The sequence below is a fragment of the Hemiscyllium ocellatum genome, chromosome 17 (genome assembly GCF_020745735.1).
Source record: "Hemiscyllium ocellatum isolate sHemOce1 chromosome 17, sHemOce1.pat.X.cur, whole genome shotgun sequence".
NCBI classification, from domain to species: Eukaryota; Metazoa; Chordata; class Chondrichthyes; order Orectolobiformes; family Hemiscylliidae; genus Hemiscyllium; species Hemiscyllium ocellatum.
The window spans coordinates 33832000-33858972 of record NC_083417.1 but is presented as its reverse complement, the minus strand read 5'-3'; the positions used below and the strand labels follow the sequence as shown (position 1 = coordinate 33858972).

Sequence of the window (26973 nt, the reverse complement as noted above, 5' to 3'; positions counted from 1 at the left end):
AGATAGGGAAACCAAAACTTCATACAATATTCCAGGTATGGTCTCACCAATGCTTTGTACAATTGCAGCAAGACATCTCTCTCCTGTACACAAATCCTCTTGCTATGAATGCCAACATACTACAATATTTGCTTTTTTCACTTTTTCCTGCACCTGTATTCTTAATTTCAGTGACTGGTGTTCAAGGACACCCTTACCCCTTTCCTAACCTATTGCTATTTACACAATAATGTTTTCCTGTTCTTGGTAGAAAGGCATAACTTGATAAAATCCTAATTCGGGATGCTTCTCCAAGAGAACTGTAGACCTGTAGAATTTGCAGTGTGTATTTTCCAATCAACCTGTCCAGAGATTTTATTACACATTCTTGGAGAAGGAGGGACTTAAACCTGGGGTATCCTGGATCAGAGTGAAGATTAGTATCACTGTGTCACAGAAGCCCAAATGTGCAATGTATTCTAATTTCATTAGATACAAAAATGATGTCCATTAAATGATGTCCAGTATCAGGGTGGTCTATAAACTGTTTTGAATTGTTGAAAGGACTTTTTTGAAACTCCTTCACTTGCAGTTTTCAAATGTCAACTGGAGATACACGCATAGTTTAGGTTGATTGTCCAACTTTTATACACATGTAATGAACTGATATCCTATTTTATCACATTTTTAACGTTCTAAACAATGAATTATTCCATAATGTAATGACATCAATTGAAGCAGTTAAGCAACATCATGGCTTATCCTAAACACACTAATTTCCTATTCTTTCATGGACTGCATGAATTAACTGAATGCTAGGGAAAAGCTATATTGAAAGCATTTTTGACGAGACTTATTTATGCTTTTGTGACTTTGCACACATCAATCCCAGAAAAATATAACTTAACATTACAAACCACTTGCCATGGCTCAGAGGTAGTAATTTTGCTCTGAAACAGCAAGTTGCAAATTCAAGCTTCATTTTAAAGACTTAATTTGGCATCTCAATGCAAAATTGAGGCACTGACACATTTTCAGAGGTGCTGCCTTTCATATGAAGCAGTAAAAAGCTGTACACTCAAGAATGCATTAAAATGTTCAAAGAATAGCACAGCAGTTGGTCTAATGTCCAGATGAAAATTCATCCTTCAGTAACACTCGTAATTAAGATTATTTCATCATAAATCTCATTAGTGATTGTGAGATCTCACTGTGTGCAAACTGCCACATTTGCAATTAGAATGCAACTGTACCTTAAGCATTCTTCTTTGGCTATGGAGTACTTAGGGATGTCTCGAAGCATTGAAAAGAGTTATGTAGCTGAAGAGTTTTCTTTCTTAAAGACCTAGCAACATACAGGTTAAGTGCCAGGGTGAGTTCTAAAACTGTGCTATCATAAAAAAGTGAAATACGTTACTTTGTGGCCATTGAAGTATTCACCCCCAAAGAGGATTAATTCATTTTTCTCAGGGTGAGGTGACAATGATGCATTCAATCTGTCAAAAAAAGACAAAAATGTCAAATTTACAATACTGAAGCAGATATGCATGTTCTTTTAAATGACGCATGCTAGTACTAAGGAACTTCATTTTCCTCCACTTTGGTTACCCACTAAGGATGTGCATCCCATCACAATTCAAAATGCAGCTCAATTATCCAAATGTTTCCTAAAGTAAAGACCTAATTTAGCCAATGCATTTTCCTATATAAAATAGTTAAGTTGTGGTTGGCATATTGATTGAAAAATACAAAACAATTTAGAGATATCAGAATTCAAAAACTAGGGTCTTGGTTTTAACCACCCCTGCAGGGTTTATTTGCAAACCATCCAACCCCCTCCACCCTGATAACAGCAAAATCCCGGTCTCTTGCTGCGCAGCTATGATACACGGACTTAGAACAAAGAAAAGAACTTCAATGATTTTATCTTTGCTGTCTGTGGCATTTTATCAGTATACCTCAGTAGGACAAAATCATGAACGTGGCAGTTCTCTCAAAGGTAGAACTCTCATATTTATTAGTGCCGAAATAGAGGGGGCTTTGTTGGTTGGCCACATTTGCAGGATAGAACATGATCATAAATCCAAAGACTTTCAGTATGAGGAGGTAGCTAGAACTAGCTTAGGAGGATGCCAAAAGTGGAGCTTCAAGGAAGCTTGCAAGTATGACAACTCATTATTGATTATTGCACCTCGGAATCACCAGCTGGCAACAAAAGAAAATGGCAGCTTTGCCAAAGGGCTAGTATGCATCATCACAATCTTCAGCAGCAACAGTATCCTATCAATGTATGTCAATGTCTGAAACAACCCATAGTAATATCTGGCAGCCACACATGATCTCCTTGTTGAACATGAATTTCCCATTGAGACTGTACATATAATTTCTAAAATAACAGCTGAAAAATCAGACAACAGAAAAGAGTGAACCAAATACACTGCCACAGAAAATAAACAGATGAAGCTCTGCTTAGTGAGAAATAATACAAAAAAAAGGTGCCACTTCATTTCCACATTGCCAAATACTGGCAAACACGGCTAGATTAATTTAGAATATCTGGTCAGCATGGACAAGTTAGACAAAGAGTCTATTTCCATGCAGTATAAACTATGACTCTTGTAAATCTTCTGTGAACCTTCTCATCTCTAACTATTCCCATAAATCTTTCGTATCATCTAAATATTCCTGAAGTGGAGTGACCAGAATTGGATACAATACTGCAGCTGAAGCCAAACTAACAATTTACACAAATTTAAAATAACTTAATTGTTTTTGAACTCTCGGCCCCTGATGACAAAGTAAGGATGTCACATGCTCTCTACCTATTTATGCACATTTATAAACTGTCCCTACATGCCCTGTATAACTGCACTGTTACTGTCTCACTGCATTTTCCCCATCAAATTGAATCACTTCATACTTCCCTGCATTAAAATTTATTCTTCCACATGTCTGTCAATTCCTCAAAGCTATCCAGGTTAGATAATGATGGGTAGTGCTACTGCAATTACCACCCTCACTTCATTATCTTTCCATGCATTTTATCCAGTTTTGGCATTTTCAGTACAGGCAAATACCAGGTCTGCTTTTTTGGCTCACCAAAGGAAATATTCTACAAAACAATACATGTTTATCTCCTGCAGCAATTTCAATATTGCACCATTTCCTTTAGCTTTGGTTTTTATTGCTGAAGCATTCAACAATAAATTGCTGTTTTTCATTCCTGAAAATGCTTCCAAGGAATGAGGAGGAACTTAACATAAAGGTGATAATCACCTAGGTTTTCAGTATTGTCATGACTCCCTACAAAATATGCACTTGAATGGAGATATTTTTAATTAACCTGTTCAGAAATGTTATTACACACCTCTGGAGCAGGTAGGATTTGAAACCAAGCCTCCTGGATCAGTGATAGGGACTACCACAACAGCCCCTAATTTATGTAGCAGTATGAAGTATATGCAATTCGCTTATCCTCATGAGTTTGTAATGCAAAGCAGATATACCAACATGAACTGAGCCCTCTTTTGAATGCTAATTTGATACTGCCACCTGAGTTAAATGTCCAATGAGCAAATAAATTAACTCAAGCTTTTGACATTTTTCACATACACATAGCAATAGGGATAATGCTAAACACAACATTAATGTTGCATGAGAACTAGAATTTGTGCATATGTTTCAAGCAACTGATGAGGGTAAATAAAGTGGCTATCTTCAGGTTTGAGTTGCTTTTTAAATGCAGTGCAGAAGGTCAGCTTCTTATTTACTAGAGATCTCATTGCTTCTGCCCAAACACCCACATATAAGTTGTTCAGTGGCCAATCACATAGTTGTTGGCAGGTAGGAGGCCTTTGTCTGTTGAATAGTGTTTAGTTAATAACAGTCAGCTATTAGCCATTGGCCAAATCTTCATTCACACACAGCTCCCTGCCCCGAGCTCATCCGTAACTAGGCTTTTCCCACCACTTGAATCAATAGCTGGGAATACATTATTTACAAATGGTATCAAGAAGCTTACATTTAAAAAGAACCAAAAACCTTCACCAATCCTGGACTTTTAAAACATTTTTCTCATTTCAAAAACAGAAAAATGAAAAAAGACAAGTTACAGTTAAGACGAATATTTTCCATAGATGACCTTTCGGGTTTACAATGCCCTGTCAGAAATGATGGTGAAACACAAAATTATTATACCTTTTGAACAAAAGGTAAATAGAAAAAAAATTCATTGGTGTGGGGAAAGGCCTTTGGAGCGGCAGCATTGGTATGCAGCATCATGCTGTACTATAAACTTCTACAGGTTGAAAGTGAGGACTGCAGATGCTGGAGGTTAGAGAGGGTGGTGCTAGAAAAGCACAGCAGGTCAGGCAGCGTCTGAGGAGCAGAAAAATCGACATTTCTGGCAAAAGCCCTTCATCAGGAATGAGGCTGGGAGCCTTGAGGATGGAGAGATAAATAGGAGGGAGTGGGACTGGGGTGGGAGGAGAAGGTAGCTGAGAGTGTAATAGGTGGATGGAGGTGGAAGTAATGGTGATAGGTCAGAGGGGAGGTGGGAGCAGATAGGTAGGAAGAAAGATGCTGAGCTGGAAGGTTAGAACTAGGATAAGGTGGGGGGGAGGGGAAATGAGGAAACTGGTGAAATGCACATTGATGCCATGTGGTTGGAGGGTCCTGAGGCACAAGATGAGGCGTTCTTCATCCAAGTATCAGGTGGTAAGGAAGTGGCAATGGAGGAGGCCCAGGACCTGCATGTCCTCAGTGAAGTGGGAGAGCGTGTTGAAGTATTCGGCCACGGGGCGGTGGAGTTGGTTGGTCAGGTGTTCCGGAGATTCTACAATTCTACCTCCTTCAAGATAATAAAGATTACTAAGAACAGCTATTACGAAACATGCACAGAAAGTACATGTTTCCATAAATATTCTCCTTCAGTCATCAGAACAAATTCTGAAACAAAACAATTGAGGTAAAGTGAGCTAAAGACTTTTCATGTTCCTTTGTTGCTTTATTTGTATACTGATTCCAAAGAAAGTTTAAAATATGACAACTCTGCCTAAGCAATTGTTCAGAAAGGAAGAAGTGATACAAAGGCCAAAGTTCAAAACAGACAATTCAAATAAAAAAACATGACTTCTCTCTTTTCATTACTTACCGTGGCAAAGGATGAGCACAAGCCTCCTCTGTGATTTGAGTCTTTTTTGCATCAAGTTGTCTGAATTCAGCTATTAGAGTTTCTAGATCTTCCTGAGTGGAGCAAACAAATTTTTTTTTAGTAAACTCTTTTCAGGACATCAACCATAACTTTAAAAATGACTGAAGATGAACAATAATGTCAATAAAAGCTAAAAAAAAGGGGAGAAAAGTGCTACTGAATTCCAATTGGTTCAGGATTAGACGAAGCTGTGGTGTAGTGATATTGCTATTAGTTTATGGTAGATAGAGGATTTTGAATTCAACAAAGTCTCATGATGACTTATTCAACTACTGTGAACTGTCTTAAAAACCCATCCGGTTCACTATGTCCTTGAGGGAAGGAAAGCGGTCATCCTTACCCTTTAGGACTCCATGATCTGGCATATAGGTGATTCCAGTTCCACAGAAATGTAGTGGACTTTTAACTGCTCTCTGAAATGGCTCAGTGAGTCACTCATTTGTATCAACTGCTAAAATGTCTCAAAAAGCATTTGAAAGCATATGAAAGATGTGGTACTGAACAACACACTGAAAAGATATAAAACTATGCCTACCCTGTAAAGTCCTCTTCACTAAAATCTGGGAGCCAGAGTCAACATTGGGCAAAATATCTATAGACTCATCAGACTAACCTTACCATCACATACACGGAATAATACCTTAGACAATTCCCTGACAACACCCTCACCAAAGGTCCTGTCCCAATGGCAGGAAAAGCCCTTCAGAGGTGGTAGCAGAGTGATATAAAGGAAGGAGGGAATGCCCTCAGAGATCTAAACACTGACTCCAAACCTCATGACGATGCATGGCACAAGATCAAGCATGGGCAAGGAAACCTCCTGATGATTACCACATACTGCATGCTCTTGGTTGATAAATCAGTACTCCTCCATGTTAAATATTACTTGAAGGAAGCCAAGGGTGCAGAATGTACTCAAGATTGGGGGACTCCAATGTCCATCACCAACAGTGGATTGTTGACAGCACTACTGACTGAACTGATAAAGTCCCAAGGACATTGCTGCTAGACTGTGTCCAGCAAGAAGAAAAAAAAACATGCTTGACCTCATCCTCACCAATCTGCCTGCCACAGGTGTATGGGGCCATGACAATATTAATCAGACGGAGTCTCCATAAGGAGTGTGTGGTGGCATTCAGAATACTTTCCATCATTTCGTGTGGCACAATCACCATGCTAAATGAGATATACTTCAGACATTCACGAAGTACAGTGGGCCACCAGCAGCAGCACAGTATGAAACTTGCAATCTCATGTCTCCATGTATCCCCACAGTACCATTACCATCCAGCCAGGGGATCGACTGAAGAGTGCAGGAGTGCCTGCCAGGAGCAGCAGCAAGCGTACCTAAAAATGAGTTCTGGTTTGATTGCCAAGTCTCTAGGAATTCCTGTGCGTGTCTTTGTTTAGCCTGTCCTAGGATGGATGTATTGTTCCAGTCAAACTGGTGTCCTTCTTCATCAGTGTGTATGAATATCAGTGATAGTTGGTCATGTCTTTTGGTGGCTAGTTGGTGCTCATGTATCCTGGTAGCTAGCTTCCTGCCCGTTTGTCCAAAGTAATATTTGTTGCAGTCCTTGCAAGGTATTTTGTATATGATGTTCGTTCTGATGGTTGTTGGTACAGTGTCCTTTAAATTCATCAGGAGCTGTTTCAGTGTGGTGGTAGTAGGTTTGTGGGCTACCATGATGCCTAGTTGCGAGAATAGTCTGGTTGACATCTCTAAGATGTTTCTGACATATGGTAGGGTGGCTACAGTTTCTGGACATATTGTGTCTTCTTGTTTAGGTCTGTTTCCAGCAATCGGTGGACTGTGCTTATCGGGTACCCGTTGTTCCGGAATACATTGTATCGGTCCTTTTCACATCAATAAACACCACCACCAAAGAAACACTGGCATCATTGCTAGATGAATCAAGAACACAAATACCAAACAGCTCCAACTCAATCAGCATGGACAGCATCTTCACACTCGTAAATCTGTGCCTCACAACCCACTTCATTTTTAACGACAAGATCTACAAACAAATTCATGGGATGCCTAGGGGTCACCAATATCAGGACCTTTAGTGGAAGCAGTTATGCCTAGGTTAGAACAAGCAGTCCTTCCACAATCCAGCCCAAGCTTTGGGTCCACTATGTGGAAGATGCCTTTGTCATCATGAAACGCAACAAATTAGAAGAAACCCACAAACACATAAACAATGTTCTTACCGGTATAAAGTTCACCAAAACGAGGTAGAGAACAATAACAGACTCCCTTTCCTGGACATCACATTAGAGCAAAAATGGAGAGCTGCAGACCAGCGTGTACAGGAGATCCACACACACTGACCAGATACTCAACTATAGGAGCAATCATCCCAACACCCACAAATGGAGCTGCATCAGGACATTGCAGCATCCAGGAACTATGAGAAGCTGAGGAAAAACAACAGATCCTGGAACAAAAGGTACCCGATAAGTGCAGTCCGCTGATTCCTGCGCAACAGACCAAAACAGGAAGACACAACATGCCCAGAGACTGTCACCACCCTGCCACACAAAGACATCTCAGAGATGCCGACCAGACTACTCCAACCCCTAGGCATCATGGTAGCCCACAAATCTACCACCACAATGAAACACTCCTAATGAATGTAAAAGACCCTGTACCAACAACCAGCAGAATGAACATCATATACAAAATATCCTACAGGACTGCAAAAAACATTATTGAACAAATGGGCAGGAAGCTAGCCACCAGGATACATGAGCACCAAAGACATGACCATAATCACTGGTAACCACACACACAGATGAAGAGGGACACCAGTTCAACTGGGACAGTACACCCATCCTCGGACAGGCTAAACAAAGATACGCATGGGGATTCCTAGAGGCCTGGCATTCATATAGGAACTCCATTAACAAACATATAGATTTGGGCCCCATTTACCAACCTCTCACAAACAGAACCGGAAATGGTATCACTTACCACAACAAATCGAGATAGATAAATAACAAGCGTGACAGAACAACAAAGCTTCACTGGAGGCTCATTGATGATGTTATGCAAAAGTGAGGACTGCAAATGCTGGAAATCAGAGTCTGGATTAGAGTGGTACTGGAAAAGCATGCCGGTCAGACAGCACCCGAGGAGCAGGAAAATCGACATTTCGGACAAAAGCCCTTCATCAGGACTGGCTCACTGATGATGTTACCTAGCATGGTAAAATCTGAGAACAAATCTACCAGCTCAGCGAGCAAACGTACAACCTCAGTTCTTAATCTCTCCTAGTTTCGACCCTGTCACAAACTTTCTCTTTCACTACTTCCTCTCCTATCCCTTTACTCTTCTTCTATACTTGTATAAAACCTGCTATACCTTTTTTTTTAAACATTATGAAAACTGACACAAAATTAAAAATGCAATAGGTTTTAAGAAAGAAAACAGGCAAAGATTCACCACGTCAAAAGCAGGGACACTCACTAATGAGTGCATCATTCATAACTGCTCAAAATATTGAAGCAGATCATGAACATACACCCACAAAGACTGAAAGAGTTTATCTTCTAAGTCAGTGATCTTCCATGACAGCTGTATTGTAACCCTTAATGTCTCCTGTCTTCCAGCTTTCAGATTTTGATTTTCATTTTTCCTACTCCATTTTTTATTCCTCCTACCTGGCTCTGTATTGGAGTAAAACTTCTGTTCTTCTCAAAGGTCAATCTGAAACGCGAGCTTTGTTTTCTGCAGAGTTTTGTATTTCTGCCCTTTACCATTTTACTTTCAGATCCTCAGTGTTTTGCTTTTGCATATAAATGCAAGTTCTTTCTTTGCTGTAGTCATTTGTCTGCAGCTACCCAAGTGTGGCACCTTTGGTTTCTCTGTCATGTGGAAATTCAAACCTTAATTGAGATTGAGAACTGACGGAGAATTCACAGCTACAAACACAGTCACTCTCCAGTGAGACATATTGTACATCCAAGATAATTAGGCACTGAGTTACAAAAACACTCAATTAACAGTGAAAATAGTGAGTCATATTATATTATTTTAAGTGATAATATAGTACAACACACTCAGTTGGATACCCTAACATTTATTTGTTTATTTAATGCCTTGTACACTTAGTAAAACCAACATCAGCATCCCAGTCATTCCTCTATTGCATACATGGAAAATTAACAAAAGATTTAAAAACTGCTTCAAAAAGCTGGCCACTTTCAAACTGCACCGAATATAAACTTTTGACAAATTAAAACAACCAAGCATGTTGAAAGTGCAGAAAGGAAGGACGTTACTTGTCACTAAGGATCATTAGTTTATAATTTCTTAAATCAACAAAACAAAATTCATCTTCTTTTCATGTTGAACTTTACCACTGAAGCGCTAGTGATAATCAAAGAAAAAAAAAGGGAAATCCAAGTAATATGAAGGTGCTGTTAAAAAAAAATTGGCTGCAAATTGTTCCCAGGCAAAAATATTTAGAAATAACAGTAGTTTTGTTTTCTGGTGTAAAGAAAATATCGCTTAGGTTCATTTCATTACATTTAGGAATCAGTTTTACCAATTCAACAACTTGAAAAACAAAATCTGGAAATGTTTGACCAAATAAAAAAATTGAAGAATCCTTCTGACCAAGCGTTCTTTCACTTGTACCAGATTGAAAAGGAATGAGTAGACAGGATAATGAAAAAAGGGGTGAAAGTATTTCCCTCGCACCAAGCAGTCATTTCAACCTGCTCCCCTCCATAGATAGACAACTTTAGAGATTTAAGTGTGTTATATTATATATTATGTTATAAATTGTGTGTTAGACAATAGGTGCAGGAGTAGGCCATTCTGCCCTATGAGCCTGCACCATCATTCAATATGATCATGGCTGATCATCCCTAATTAGTATCCTGTTCCTGCTTTATCTCCATAACCCTTGATTCCACCACTCTTGAGTGCTCTATCCAACTCTTTCTTAAATGAATCCAGAGATTGGGCCTCCACTGTCCTCTGGGGCAGAGCATTCCACACAGCCACCACTCTCTGGGTGAAGAAGTTTCTCCTCATCTCTGTCCTAAATGGTCTACCCCGTATTTTTAAGCTGTCTCCTCTGGTTCGGCACTCACCCATCAGTGGAAACATGTTTCCTGCCTCCAGAGTGTCCAATCCTTTAATAATCTTATATGTCTCAATCAGATCGTCTCTCAGTCTTCTAAACTCAAGGGTATACAAGCCCAGTCGCTCCAGTCTTTCAGGGTAAGGTAGTCCCGCCATTCCAGGAATTGACCTCGTGAACCTACGCTGTACTCCCTCAATAGCCAGAATGTCTTGCCTCAAATTTGGAGACCAGAACTGCACAAGTGTGGTCTCACCAGGGCCCTGTACAGCTGAGCCTCTTTGCTTCTATACTCAATCCCTCTTGTTATGAGGGCCAGCATGCTATTAGCCTTCTTCACTACCTGCTGTACCTGCATGCTTACCTTCATTGAATGGAGTACAAAGTGGTGCTACGGATGTCTGTGATTTCATTGAATGATTGAGTTGGCTCAAAGGGACTGTATGGCCAAGATGATTATTTCTTATGATCTTACATTTTCCCAAACTCCTTCTTACTAGAATTTTCCCCAGGATTGCCATGGTTATAGGTCGGTTGCAGAAATTCCTGCAAGATTGCCATGATCACAGAAATTCGCAACTTTGTAAGAATTTCCCTCAGTGTGCAGCAACACCGATCACTTCAAGCCAGGCCACCAGCAAATAACTTGAGGAAACCTGGTCAGTGATGATTTTATTACACAAATGGATATGCAAAGCACAGGTGAGTAGCATGAGGCAATACCCTACAACTCCAGTCCAAAGGGCTCTCACCTCACAGTGCTAGTGTTACTACTTCTGCGTTAGAGGGCTAGGGTTCAAGTCCCACCTCATCCAGGGCTGTGCAATAGCATCGTGACAATTAGAAAATATCTAATTCCAGTCCAATTTCAAATAACTTTGGCTGGGAAGGTTAATTTTCAGAATGTTCATTTTGATTTGTCACAGGTCCAAATTCAAAAAGGGGGGAAAAGGCAAGCAAGGATGAAATTATAGCAGGACAATGAGTTTATTCTTTATTGATAGTTAGTTAAGAAACTTTAACACTGACATTGCTAAAATGCAAATGCACAAACTATTTTAAAAACTGATTTTCTATTTGTAGTTTCCGTTAAAACCCCTTAACTTAAGAACACTTCAATATCTATCAACCATAGTAAAAACATAATCATTCAAACATAAATTAGACTTCAGAATGATTCACTTAAGGGATGATACTGATGGACCAAAAAGACTTTTAATCATCCACAATTTGGTTCTGTTCTTAAAAAACTTCCCAGGTGCAAGTAACCCAACAAGTGCAAACACAACATCACTCTCGGCTAACTGCAAAGAAGTTCCCTCTAGAAAACACTAAAACTGTCAGGAATTCCAAAATCAGATCAAGCCTAGATGAATAGTGTATTCGTGTGTTTTTGGAATATATATCTAAAATAGGCATAAAATTGTTTTTCAAACATTTCAGAGTTCTCCTGGTGTTTAGATCAATCAGGAGTCAAAACAGGACAAAGATTATACTGTCTAGCTGGGTTTAAGGCTATATGCAGAGCAACACAAAAACAATGATTTCACGTTTATATGTAGATAGCTCCCATATAAAGGTTGGCACATTCCCAATGCCCCCTCCTTGACCTCAAGGTAGAATCAACTCCTTGGAAGAAAAGTAATTTCACTGCAGCAACATAATGGTGCAAGTAAAGGCATTAAGTGGATGTGGGTGCATGAAGTCTGTGGTCACTCAGCAGTCTCTCAAAGACTAGCTTCATGAAAGTGAGGACTGCAGATTCTGGAGATTAGAGGTGAGAGTGTGGTGCTGGAAAAGCGCAGCAGGTCAGTCAGCATCTAAGGAGCAGGAGAATCGATGTTTCAGGTCTCAGCCCCCAAACATAAACTGTCTACCCTTTCCCCACTCCCATCTTAAGGTTTCCATTAATCATTTAGGAAAGAAAAGGGCAAATTGTGCCTTTTACTGGAACTATAATGGTTAATGACAATGTCATCTTTGCAAAGTCTGAGGCCTGAAACCAGGAGCAAAGCGACAGTTTCCACTGACTTCCAGCTTCTTTCTCTCCCAGTCTCCCTCCTCACCTCCTCCTTCTTAGAATGTTTGACGATCTTTTTCTCCATCTTGGCCGCATTTTTATCAGCTCCCTTTCCCTTTTTATCCTTTTTACTTTTTTTGCCCATTATGCGACCCTCCCAATCCTTTCGTCTCTCACTGCTAGCCGGTTATGAAGCTCAGAATTCTCAACATGCGGTCAGACCCTGAATACGTACAAATAAACACATCCGGGTCAAAGAGTGTTGTCACAAGAGACACGCACGACGTAACCCATTCACGTTTGTGAATTCAACCTCCCACACACCTTTTGATGCTTCAATTCATCTGAGAAACAATAGAAATATCAAACATGGTCGTTGTTGCTGAGGCTACGGCTCTCGTGACGCTCCACAGCGCCGTCAATCGGCGACTGGCCGACATTGCAACCCCCATTAAAATAACTGAAGAACTGCCCGTGTTGGAAATCTAAAATTAAAACAGAAATTAGTGGAGAAACTCAGCAGGTCTGGCAGCTGACTGTGTGGAGTTTGCATGTTCTCCCCGTGTCTGTGTGGGTTTCCTCCGGGTGCTCCGGTTTCCTCCCACAGTCCAAAGATGTGCGGGTCAGGTGAATTGGCCATGCTAAATTGCCCGTAGTGTTAGGTAAGGGGTAAATGTAGGGGTATGGGTGGGTTGCGCTTCGGCGGGTCGGTGTGGACTTGTTGGGCCGAAGGGCCTGTTTCCACACTGTAAGTAATCTAATCATTTGTGGTCAGAAAGCAGAGTTAACATTTCAACTCTGGAGACCCTTATTCGGAATTGGTAGTTGCTAAGAAAAGATGGTATATATGCTAAAGACGGTATTTGGGGGAAGCAATAAGGCAATGGATAGAGAAGGAGCCTCGAAATAGAGGAGGATAGTTTGGCAGACAAAGATAATCGTGATAGTATGCTAGGGAAGGAAAAAAAGCTGATAATGAGGACCATAAATTGGAGAAAATGGGTTGACCGCACTGAAAGCAGTCAAGGTCATGTGACATCACTTTAAGTGCATTCAAATTCAGTGCATGATATGCACAGAATGCATGCAATGCTCTGGAACATTAACTGGTTAGAGACAAAAGAACTGCAGATGCTAGAATCCAAAGAAGACAGGTAGGAGGCTGGAAGAACACAGCAGGCCAGGCAGCACCAGGAGGTGCAGAAGTCAATGTTTCGGGTGTAACCCTTCTTCAGGACTGGGGGTGGGTGTGGGGAGAGGTGGGTGCAGGGTTGTGAAGTAGGGTTAGGTGAAGACAGGTAGAGGCTACAACCTAGTTGGTACTAAAAGCAGTCCATGTCATTGCACAATCAAGGCTCCAGGGTTGAGTAAGGGACATTAGAGAAAGTGATCAGGTTCTAAAATTATTGAACTTAATATTGAATTATGAAGGCTACAAGGTCCCCAAGTGGAAAATGGCATGTTGTTCTTCCAGTTTGTGCTGAACTTCATTGAAGCACTGCACCAGACCCAAAATAGAAATGTTGATTTGGGCACTTTTCCACTATCCAAGAACCCAGAAGCAGCAATTTACCTGCACTTCACTCAATCTAGTCTACTGTAGTAACTGCACACAATGTGGTGGGGAGATTGTTCAGTGCAAACAGGGTGACCACTTTGCAGGACACCTACATTTTGTCTGCAAAAATGACTCTGAGCTTCCAATTGCCAGCCACTTCAATACACCACCATGATAGCTGACCAACCTTTATGTCTCACAGTTGCTGCAATACTCCAGTAGAGCTCAACACAATCAGATTTTCTGTGTGGGAACGTTGCAGCCTTTGGGACTCAATACCAAGTTCAATAATTTCAGAACCTGAATACCTTTGATGTCCTTTACTGACCCCACACCCCAGGCCCTGTCATGAAATGGGCTACTTCCAGCACAGCCAACCCATTTTCACCCACTTATGGTCCTCATTATCAGTTTTTTTTTCCTTCCCTGTCATACCATCATCCATCCCTTTGGCTGCCAAACAGTTGTTCTCACTGACTAGGCTCCATCTCCATCCATAGCACTCATTGCTTCCCCCTTCCCACCCTGTCTTTAGTATATATACCACCTTGTCCTAGCTACCATAAGTTCTGAAGAAGGATCAACAGACTCGAAACATTCATTCTGCTTTTTCTCCACAAATGCTGTCAGACCTCTTGAGTTTCTCCACTAATTTCTGGTTTAATTTCAGATTGAATTTATTCTGTTTCAGTGTTCAAAATACAAAGTCAATAGCAATAATTATACAATAATTAATTTACAGTCGAAATGCATATACTACTCTAAGTGACCCTCAATGCACCTCGCACAAACCCTCCTCCAATCTTTGCTGACTTGCGGGTGTAGATCACTGCTTTGACCATTCTTTGATGTTCTATAGATGGAATGAGGTCAGCTAATTTCCTTGATATGCAGGAGTCATTTAAGTGACCACAGTCTCCAAATCCTCTCTTCAGACTACTTTGCAGAAGCCAAGGCCCCAATTTAACAAACAGAGCAATGCACAAGGAGTGACTTTTGGATAAGAGGCTAAGCCATCTGCCCTTGAGATGGGCATAGAAGATTCCAGGCCTGAAGATAATCGAGAATTCTCCAAAATCATTGAAAATGCTAATAATGTGGTCATTATCTACTTTTTTCATGACATCGTGCTGTGTGTGTCTTCTGTGTTTTTACATGACTAGAGGAAGTATTTCTAAACAGTAGTTCATAGATTGTACAACAGAGGTCATGAAATATGTCCTATAAAATCAATATCTTATTTCATTGCAATCAGTCTAAAGGTACACTTCTGGCTTTTCCATCCCCTGTGAAAGACTTGTTTCCTTTTCAAATATCAACTGAAATAGGAGAGTGATAGAATTCACAGAAACAAACACATTTCATTCATTCTGAAGTGAAATATTCTTAGGTCTGCAGAAGTTGGATATTGCTATAGTAAAGTAACAGTTGACATGACACTGGGGAATATGGGAAGCTGAAGAAGTAAATATCGTGATCTTCTGGTCTCCAGATGGTCAGAAACTAGACATTCCCCAAAAAGATGCATGTTGGGTCTTGTTAGAAGTCTGAAATCACTGTCTATGTGGTAATTCCCGTGAAATTTAGCTTCCAATTGGCAATTACAAAGCATCTGGAACCCTTCTAAAAATATTTTCAACTCTGAGTGAGAGTTGGAGTTGGAGATTTCAAAGGATTTGCAGTTATTCAATAGTTAGCCAGGAAAAGTTAGAAGATTAGTCAGAATTTAGACTCCAAGCTACTAGAAGACTGACACCCACTCTCAAATCGCAACTAGGCCACCCAACATTTGCGCTGAGATCCCCATCCTCCAGAAACTTTGCCCCTACTCCCCTCATAACCAGTTCCAAAACCCTTCACCACTCTATTCTCACACACACTTTCCAACTATAATCCGTCACCTCCTGGCCACAATAGCCACCTGACACCTCTTTACATATCTGGCACTATATTCCCTTATCCACCTGCCACACTACCCACTCACTACCCTACTTCCTCACTCACCTTGCAGTCTACCCTTTGTCAACTCACCCAGCATCCTGCTCACCCACCTGGTCTCTAACTCTTTACCCACCTGCCACCATATCCACTTACCCACACTCCCTCCTCATCCACCCACCTACCTACCATTCTATTCCCTCCCCATACCTTACACACCTCTCAGTAGCTGTTAAAGTGGAATTACTGTTTCAGTGTAATATTTGTTAATGTTTAATAAGTATAAATTAGCTTTATAAAGATGTTAATGATAATGGTAAATATAGACTATTGAGAGACAAAAAGATGATTTGATAACAGCAAGAAGATGGAGCTCTCTCTCTCTCTCTCAACCTCAAGGTCAATGTCAGTAAAAGAAAAATTGAGAAAGTAACTATTTGCTGAGAACTCAAGGATATCTGCAAACATAGATACTGCTGCAGAAACAAAACAATAGTAAGGACTCAGTCACCCTCACAAATCCAGAATTCTAAGAACTAAAAACCACAATTATTTTTTTTTCTCTTTTCTATGTCCTTCTTCATAAATGTAATACCTGTGATTGTGTGTATTTGATGTGTTTTCATTTGTTTTTGTTGGACAGTAGGTAAGAAAATTCCTGTTTCTTTCACTCAAGAAAATCTTGTATTTCGTTCTTTAACTTTGATTTAGTCAAATAAATTTTAATTGAAGTATGATAATCATGTGCTAAAAAAATCAAAATATTTGTTGTGATCAACTATGAGTTAAAAAGAGAACTGCTGATTCCCTCTCCTCTTTTTGTTATGTTATAAGCCCGACCAGATTGCCTCAAAATATTTTAAGAAGGTAGCTTGGACCGTAACTGTTTTTCTTACTTTCAAGGCAGTTGGAAGTGAATATTCCAGATGTGATGCAACTGGTCAAACCACTCAATGTTAAGCAAAGCACAATTTATTTAAACACTATAGTTAATATACAAACAAAAGAAGGAGGAATTTAGAATAACTAAACTATTGGAATACTTAACCGGATAATAGATACAGGACCTATGACAAATTAATTGTTCTAATATAGTAACATCACATAAACATACCCCTTGGCAAAAAGGAAAATTCAGTCACAGATTCTTACTTGCAGGTTCCCAATCCAGGATGGAACAATGTCAAGAGAGATTTCAGAGAAAGTCACAATTAGGAATCATTTACTGAAGCTAGCAATCCTTCAGGGACCCAACCAGCTTCTCACTGATACACCTAAAAAGCTAGAAAGCCTGATCTGGGAGAATTAGCCACTCCCCTCCCATTTTAAAGGTGTCCTCTGATTGTTGACTTAAGCGGTATCCTGTAGTCAATTCGATACCTTTGCCTTTACAACCTCTCTTCAAAACAACTCACGCAAAATATTCTTTTTAAACTGACAACATTGTCACAATTACAATAAATTTGGATGCTCGGTCCTTCATGTTCCCACAGGTGAACAACTGAAATGGAATGGGAGTTGGGGTTAACCAATTCCCCTTCCTCACTTGGTCTTTACAGTGTCTTAGGTGAAAATGAGGACTGCAGGTGCAGATTAGAGTTAAGAGTGTGTTGCTAGAAAAGCACAGCATGTCAAGCAGTAACTGAAGAGCAGGAAAATCGATGTTTCGGGCAAAAACCTTTCATCAGGAATTACAATGTCCTGTATGCTTTGCAAAAATAATGAGCATGGAAATGTGATTGACTCTTAACTGTCCTCTGGACAATGAGAGATAGGTAATAAATTCTGACCTAGCTAGTGACACACATATCCTGTAATTAAAATAAAAAAACTCAGTTTCTCACCTTTGTCATATAAGTGGAAATCAAGCAAAGTATACTGCATTCATGCTTGTTGATTGGCATGCCAATGCATAACTTTCACATCTGAAAGCTGCTGCCTCTACATAGACCTTGGAGGTTTGTGTGACAGCAAGAAAATTACATGAAGTGTGAGTGCAGGGCATTATCAATCACATCCATATAGCCACAAAGTGTAAAGTAAGCAATCGGTGAGGTTCATCAACAGGAGGTGATCCGTGAGGTAGGGTGGGGGGTGAGGTGGGGAAGCAGGGAGGAGTAAGTGTGTGTGTGTGTGTGTGTGTCTTTGATTCCTTGCAAGGGTCTTACATATCATGGTCGTCTGCTGTGCACTCGACAGCATATCCTTTCAGAGAGGAGTGGATCATGCTAGATCAGCACAGTTCATCAGATGAGATGAATACGCAGAGCAGTACAGTAGCTATATTGTTTAAGGCGTGTGGCTAGAGCCAATTTGAGTCTAAGTTCTCATCAGGATGACGTGAACAGTAGGGCATATCTGATCCAGACACGTTTCACTTGTGTTCGTCATCCAGTAGGACTGCATGTTCTGGCATTCACTTTGATCTGCTTGTGAGAACACATTCACAATATGCACAACTTTGAAGTGTTCCATTCTTATCATCATTACAGAATGCAGATCTCTTCAACAGGGTCATTGTCCCAGTTCAAAGGCTTGTATTTCTTCTTTCTTTCCCAGTTTTGGTATTAAAAAGTGGAAGCTCACCTATCTGGGATCAAAGAGCGAGGTCTACAAATTTGAATTTGATTCTACAAATCAAATTCAACATTCCTAATGTAATTATATAAGAATGTAAGAAATAGGAGCAGGAATAGGCCATCTGGCCCTTCAAACCTTCTCTGCCATTTAATAAGATCATGGCTGATCTTTTCATGGCCTCAGTACCACTTACTTGGCCTCTCACCATAGCCCTTAATAGATAGTAATCTACATAGGCCCAAATGAAAGTCACCCAAATGAACACAATGCAATGACTGATAAGGTGCCTCTTCACGCCAGTGACTCTAAGTGATGCTCCTATTGTTGCTTCACATGATATACAAGCAACCTTCTCTCTTGTATCTGCTTGTAACTGAGATGCAGATGGCAGTGGTCATTCCTTTGGACTTGGCATCCTCATCTCTTCAGTGACTGCCTCAGCATTTTTTTGGCATTCTGGATATAGAGGAGACTACAAGCTGGGCACAGTTGGCAACCACTCCATGTATCTTTGATCCATTTGGATGAACTGACTAGTTAATGCTACAGAGTTCCCCAAGTTCAACTAACCTCCCTCCCCATCCCCCGACTCCCTTCCCAGCCCTTCCCCTCCCTGCCATTCTTTCCTGCCACCAACCGGATTCATTCCTCCCATTGACCAACCAGGTTGTAGCCTCTACCTATCTTCACCTATCCCCACTTCACCACCCTGCCCCCTGCTTGCCCCTTTATCTGCAGCTCCCCCCCCCACACACACACACACCCCAGTCCTGAAGAAGGGTTACACCCAAAATGTCAACTTCTACACCTCCTGGTGCTGCCTGGCTTGCTGTGTTCTTCCAGCCTCCTGCCTGTCTACTTTGGATTCCAGCATCTGCAGTTTTTTGTCTCGAACTAGTTAACGCTGCAGTGCATTGCATGCATTTTGTGCATATCATGCACTGTATCCAAATGCACTTAAAGTGAGGCCACATGCAGTTGACTGTTCTCTCAGTGCTCAAAACGCTGGTACATAGTGGTGCACGAACTGAATGGAGTCCTCCATCACAACCCATAACCTCATACTGCTTCAGGAAGGCTTGTTTGGCAATGCACTTCATATAATTGATCAAAGTAGAATTGTCTCAGTTTTCACGTCAGAAGCCCTGCTTCTGTGCCCAGCTGAGCATATTTGTGTCTGTCACTTATCTTCCAAAGAGAACTTCCTCCAGTGGCCTCTGCTGTATAATCTCCACCTTGTTCATTTGTGATGCATGATTTACTTACCTTCAGCTTTCCCAGTCATGCACAAGGCACCACCAAAATTCTACACTTTCTAAGGATACAGGGGATGCTGCTGCAGCACTGGCAACCTTCCCATCTCCTAATCGACCTGTGGGTAACATAAGATAGAGATTGTGAGAACTTATCGCTGTCAGTAGACGTCTTTGCAAAGCTGAGGCTTTTCGTTACAGATGAAGCTCTGGTGTGCTAATGCATGCTACCCTCTTCAGTGGCAGAATTAAAATATTGCTTCATCCTCCCCTCCAAATATTCCTATTTCTCCAATTTCCATTTCTTCTAGTTGTACCTCCTTGAGATATCTATTGCTGCCTCTTCAAGATCAGTGAGAATGGTGAGCTGAGGCACTTGTCTCATTGTGTGCCCCTTTCTCTTGCAAGAATAAATGAGAAAGAAAGAAGGCAATGTGGGCCTTTTCAGCAATGTGAACAATCCCTTTATATAGGAAGCTGCATATACTAGTACAAGAACCAAAGTTCTTCAATAATAGTATGCATGTGAGGTTTTACAAGATGATTCGGTTTTGGGAAACTCTTTACTTCAAGGTAAAATGCAGTAATGTTGAGGACAATGTGATCTGTCTCCAGTTCTACCTGACAACACAGGTCAGGTGGTAAGGTTATCATCTGGACTCAAGTTACTAAGATTAAGGTACAAAATGTTCACACCTGAAACACTGGAAGGGGCATTGGGCCTGACTCTTGGCAGGCTTTTGCTTTCTGAAAATTTTAAAAGAAAGGATGAAGAGAGAGATCTCACTGAGAGACAAGAACTATCCCATTTAGGGAGAGAGGAGAATGCATCCATTCAGTGAGTTACCCCAAGCAAAAATATGGGAAGGCACATGGTCAAAGAGATGCATCCTGTGAGAATGGAAGGAATCTGGAAGCATAATTCAGGTCTGGCTAATGGTGAAGGAATCGTCACAGTTGGCCTTACTACTCATATTCAGCTTGAGGAGATTTCACCATAAACTGACAGAAGTGCATTTTGATGTCCACTCTATTTTACAACTCAGTGAAATAGGGGGCACAAACCTGTTAGAAACTCAGAGTCTTTTGGACCAGCTCCTGGAAAAATTGCCATTCAATGGACAGCAGCCGGTGAAGTATTAGTATAGTGTGGAATTTTATTCATGTTAAAACATCCATGGAGAATTTCTTTACCTTGTTTCATGTATTAGTGGCTTACTAAGTACTGTTTAAATAAAAATGCATTGTAAAAAATAAACTACAATATCTTTAAATGGTGTGAGATGGTAGCATAAATGATAACTCGGCATCAAATAAGGATTGACATCTAATATCTGAAACACACGCAGCACTTTGAATTCTCCTTAAGGGGGTGCTGCATGCTATATTGTAGTGTTCAAAGCACTTTCAATAAATGTGTTTTCCTCATTACATCCCCACATCATGAGTGCTATTTATTTTCTTGGAGCTTCAATCTTGAGTTTTCACTATTATGAAAGAGATATATTTTATTCAAAAATAAATTTAAGCCTTTTGTAGTATCATTTTAAACAGTTAAGAAGAGGGGTTTAAATGACGAGTTCTTAAAACGTTTACTTCTGAGGGCCAGTGTTCGACAATCCTTCACTGCATCCTCCAAGTTACAAATTCTTCACAGATTCATGTATTGCAACACTGGTATTTTTCTCTTTGAAATAAACTAAACAATTAAATATATCTTTATTATTGTTGTTTTTGCTTTAGTTACTTACTCTGAAACTTGTTTCTGGTACTCAGCAGCAATTTTGACAAGATGTGAAGGCATCTTTAATAAATGCAAGGGTGGATTGTATTTGAACAAATGAACAAGAATAGGTTACTCAGCTCTTCAAGCCTGCTTTGCTTTCAATAAGAACTTATCTAATCTGAACCTAACCTCAACTGTCAACTCTATGACTGATATAGTGCTTCAGTAGAAGCAATGCTGCATTATTTTACATTATACACAATATGGATCTACTTCACTTGATGTCTATACACAAGTAATTTCTAACAGAAAAGATTGATTGGGAAACAGGAATGGAAATCTTGCCTGACTTTATTGTTGCCTTCCAACTGATCTTGGCACTCAATGTCGTTCATTTCAGGACAACCAACAGAACAGATTTACCACTCCTGTGCCAGTACAACAATGAATGAGTGTATTGTCCCAGTGATTCAATAGCGAAGGCCTTCATTTGCATTTGTATCTGTACAGGTTACACAAAAAACACAATTACACTTTAAGTCATCCCAAATAGCAAAATGTATTGCCAAGTATTAGTTTGTTTAAACTTCCTTGCGTAGATTCAGTTTTTGTTATTCACATTTCACAAATATATATAATTAACCTACACAAATACAGCCATTGATGGAAGCAAACTAATTCAAAACCATTTGTATAGATTCCCGTCAAACTAGGAACTCCTCCGCCACATCTGGCATTGTTTGTACCGATAATCACATCCTGTCTTTATCCACATAACATATTTTTTAAAGTAGTCAATTGTGTTTAATGAACAAATCTCAATGGAAATACAAACTTAGTAAAAGCTGCTCTGTTAATTACTCAGGTGGCAGTGGCAAAGAAAACCGAGTGAGTGAAAATAAATGAAAGAGATTGTTTAGTCTGGGGAAAAAAAAGCAAACATTTGAGCAGTTTTCTAAAACAGAAACTGAACTTGAGAAAATAATAACTGAAACCAATTGACAGTTAAAAGACAAGTTTATCTGTATTGAGTTTTTTCTCTGAAATAAATTTGATAACTTGTGATTAAAAATCACTGAATACTGACATTTAAATTCCATATACAGTTGACAATGAGATGAATGACAGAATGAATGAAGAAGTGGATTATGCTCCTTTTACTTGCAAAAAATGAGATAAATACATATTAAAGTAATATTTTAGAGAGATAACATTATCTAACCCATGTCTGTTTTTTTAAAGCAGAGGTTGATGTCCTACAATAGAGTCATAGGGATGTAGAGCACAGAAACAGACCCTTGAGTGCAACTCATTCATGCCGACCAGAAATCCTGTATAAATCTAGTTAGATTTGCCAGCATTTGGCCCATATCCTTTTAAACACTTCCTATTCATATACCGATACAGATGCCTTTTAAATGTTGTAATTGTACCCACCTTCACCACTTCCTCTGGCAGCTCATTCCATACATGCACCATCCACTTCGTGAAAAAGTTGCCTCTTAGGTCCATTTTAGATCCTTTCCCTCTCGCCTTAAATCTATGCCCTCTAGTTTTGGACTCACCCAAACCCAGCGAAAAGACTGTGCCCATCTATCCTATCCATGTCCTTCATGATTTTATAAACCTCTATAAGGCCACCCCTCAGCCTCCAACAATCAAGGTAATACCCCCAGCCTATTAAGCCTCTCCTTATAGATCAAATCCTCCAACCCTGGCAAGAATAAACTTAGCATAGGTGTCAGCTCAGCTCCTATCATGGCACCCAATTTTCCAAGAAGAGCACAGTTTTCAGCAACACTGCTACTTTGACATTTGTAGAACATTTGACACTCTGATCATAGATTCCCATGATAGCAAGTTGCCTTCTTGAGCTACTGAAGTCCACGTGTTGTGATATACCCACAATGCTGTTCGAAAATTAGTTCCAGGATTTTGACTCAATTGAAATGAAGGCGCAGCAAGATATTTCCAAATCTGAGTGGTGAGTGACTTAGAGCGGAAATTACTGGTGGTGGCATTCCCATGTTTCTGCTGCCCTTGTTTTTCTGGATGGTGGCTCTCTTGTGTTTGGAAAGTGCATTCAAAAGAACCTTGACAAATTTCTGCTGTGCAACATATGGATGTAATGCAGTTTTGCAACTCAACATTTATAGTGGAGACTATGGATGTTTGTGGAAATGGTAGCAAACAAGCCAACTTCAGATACACAATCTTTTGTCCAAAATCCTTGGGGCCAGTTTTTCTGAATTCAGAATTTTTCAGATCTCAGAATAATTGACATTTTCACAATTAAATAAAAAAACCTAACAGCAGATGCACATGTGAATAGTACGAGCGCTGAGACACAATTGATGTCTGCCAGTGTTGGGTCATGCTGCCATGTCACACCTGAGTGATATAGTTCAAGTGGGTGTGGAGTTGGGTTTCGCATGCCAAAATGATGCTCCACACTCCACGAAAAATTTCAGATTTCAGAGCTTTTCGGATTTCGGAATTTTGGATATAAGATTGTGTACCTGTACTTTGTTTTGGTTTCAAACTTCTTGGTGTTCCTGGAGGTTACTCATCCAGACAAGTGGCGGGGGGTGGGGGGGGTGGGACAGTATTTCATCACAAACAAAAGCAGAAATTGCTGGAAAATCTCAGCAGGTCTCGCAGCATCTGTGCAGAGAAATCAGAGTTAACTTCAGAAGAAATGGTAAATAGGAAAAGTTTTTTGTGTGCAGAAGATGGGGATGGTATGAGTAAACAATAGGTGAAGATAGAACCGAAATAAAGAGAAGAACAGTTGGACAGAGTAGATAACTGTCAGCATGGGAGAATGAATTGTTGGTAATGGGGACTATTAGTGGTTAACAATGGGCAATGTGTAATAGCAGACCATGTGATAATGAGGCCTAATGTGTGGGGGTTTGGATAAGGATATGAGTGAAGGTGCCACAAGGCGTAAAATTGTTGAACACGGTATTGAGTCCAGAATGCTGTAGAGTTCCCAAGTGGAAAATGAGATGCTGTTCTTTCAGCTTGTAATGAGCTTCGCTGGAGCACTGCGGCAAGCCTGAGACAGAGATGTTGGCCAGGGAACCAGGTGGTATATTGAAGTGGCAGGCAACTGGAAGCTGAGGGTCTTTTTTGCAGAGAGAACATAGGTGTCCTACGAAGCAGTCACCCAGTCTACACTTTGTTTCCATTCATAGTGGAGACCACATTGTGAGCAGCAAATACAGCAAACTAAATTGAGTGGAGGGTGTGGTGCTGGAAAAGCACAGCAGGACAGGCAATATGCAAAGAGCAGGAAAATCGACATTTCGGGCAAAAGTCCTTCATCATGAAGGGCTCTAATCTCCAACATCTGCAGTCCTCACTTTCAGCCAGATTGAGTGAAGTGCACTGCTTCACCTGGCAGCTGTTTTTGAGCTTTGGATCCCATCTCCTGCATAAATATCAATCTTTTGCTTGCTACCATCAATTCTGAGGAAGCGTCACTGGACTTGAAATGTTAACTCCAATTTCTCTCCATAGATGCTGTCAGAGCTGCTGAGTTTTTTCAGCAATTTTTGTTTTTGATTTTGGTACATACAGAAAATCAGGTGCAATTGACAATTTGCCTTCTGGGTTACATTTTCAAGGTGAACCCCCAAAAGGAACTAGATTGGTAAAGAAATTGCTCTTGCAAAATGACAGGCCACGTCCTGACATGACTAAGAAAAAGAACAGGCAGGGAAATGCTATAGAAAAGAGCAGGGGAGATGGTCTGAAATGCACGTGTTCCAAAGCAAGAAGTATAATAAGTAAGGTAGATGAACTTAAAACTTTGGTTAGTACTTGGAACCAAGGTATTATTGCAAATATGGAGACTTAGCTGAAAGCCAGTTAGGACTGGCAGCTGAATTTAGATGTTTCAAGTGTGATAGAAAGGGATGGAACAGGGGTGCGGGAGTATCTCACTGCTCTACTGAGGGAGGACACCTCAGAGGACTCGTGCAGTGAGGCAATACGGATAGAACTTGGGAATAAGAAAGGTGAAATCACAATGCTGAGGATACACTGCAGGCTTCCCAACAGCCAGCAGGAGATACAAGACAGAATATGTAGACAGATTTTGGAAAGATGTGAAAACAGTAGGGTTGTTATGGTGGGTGATTTTAACTTCCCCTATATTGACTGGAACTTACTTCATGCTAGGAGCTTGGATAGGGCAGAATTTGTAAGGACCATTCAGGAGGGCTTTTTGATTCAGTACGTAAACAGTCCAACCAGGGATGGGATTTATACTGGACCGGGTTTTGGGACATGAGCTTGGCCAGGTGAGTGAAGTTTCAGTGTGGGAGCACTATGGGACCAGTGACCATAACACTGTGAATTTTAAGACATTCATGGATAGGGATAATGGCAGTCCTTGGGTGAAGGTGTTAAATTAGGGGAAGACGAACTACAATAATATTAGGCAGGAACTGGAGAATGTTGATTGGAGGCAGCTGTTTGAAGGCAATCAGACATGTAGGAGTATTTCAAATGGCAGTTGATAAGAATTCAGAAATGACACATTCCTGCAAGAATGAAGAATAGGTATCGCAAGTTACATGAATTTTGGATGAACAGGGATGTTACAATCTTGGTCAAAAAGAAAACTGAAGCATAGGAGGATGGGAACTGATGGAGCCCTTGAAGTATATAAGAAAAGTAGGAAAGAACGTAAACAAGGAATCAGAAAAGCTAAAATGGGCCTTGAAAAGTCATTTGCAGCAGGATTAAGGAGAATCCCAAGGCTTTTTAAACATATATAAAAAGTGAAAGGGTAGCCAGTGGTAGGATTGGCTCACTCAAAGACAAAACAGGGAATCTATTTGTGGAGCCAGAAGAGGTAAATGAGGTCCTAAACAAATATTCACCAAACAGGAGGAATTGGTGGTGGATGATAGCAGGAAATGGAGTGTTGAATTTCTAAGCCAAGTTCATATTAAAAAGAAAGAGGTGTTTTGTGTCTTAAAAAGTATATAAGTCCCTTGGTCCTGTTGGGATCTATCCCAGAAAATTGAGGGAAGCAAAAGAACAAATTGCTAGAGCATTGGCAGACATCTTTGTATCCTCTTTGGCCACAAGTAAGGTCCCAGAGGATCGGAGAATAGCCAATGTTGCCCCATTGTTTAAGAAGGGAACAGTGATAATCCAGGAAATTACAGGCCTGCGAGCCTCACATCGGTGGTAGGGAAATTATTGGAAAAGATTCTCAGGGACACGATCTATATGCATTTAGAAGTAAATAGACTTATTTGCAATAGACAGCGTGGTTTTGTGTGAGGGAGGTTGTGCGTCACTAACTTGATTAAGTTTTTTGAGGTGGTGATGAAGATGACTGATGAGGGAAAAGAATTTGATGTTATCTACATGGACTTCGTAAAGCCTTTGACAAGGTCCCTCATGGCAGAATCGTACAAAGGGTGAAGTCGCATGATATCCGGGGTGAGTTAGCAAGATGAATACAGAACTGGCTTAGCCACAGGAGACAGAGGGTAGCGGTGGAATGAAAGGTTGTGACTAGTGGTGTTCTACAGGGATCAGAGCTGGGACATCTGCTGTTTGTGGTCGACATAAGTGATTTGGAGTA

At 40.4% G+C, this 26973-nt stretch overlaps 1 protein-coding gene across 1 annotated transcript in view; it reads right to left on the bottom strand.

The window, feature by feature from the left end:
• Nucleotides 1–12526, bottom strand: part of klhdc4 (kelch domain containing 4) — an 89867-nt gene extending 77341 nt beyond the window's left edge. Inside the window, exons 1-3 of the mRNA XM_060837655.1 lie at nucleotides 12354–12526; nucleotides 5132–5223; nucleotides 1397–1475 (exon numbers count right to left, since the gene is read on the bottom strand). Coding sequence (XP_060693638.1) covers nucleotides 1397–1475; nucleotides 5132–5223; nucleotides 12354–12452 — 270 coding nt within the window. The 5' untranslated portion in view covers nucleotides 12453–12526. The remainder of the gene's footprint in view (nucleotides 1–1396; nucleotides 1476–5131; nucleotides 5224–12353) is intronic.
• Nucleotides 12527–26973: the final 14447 nt, after the last annotated feature.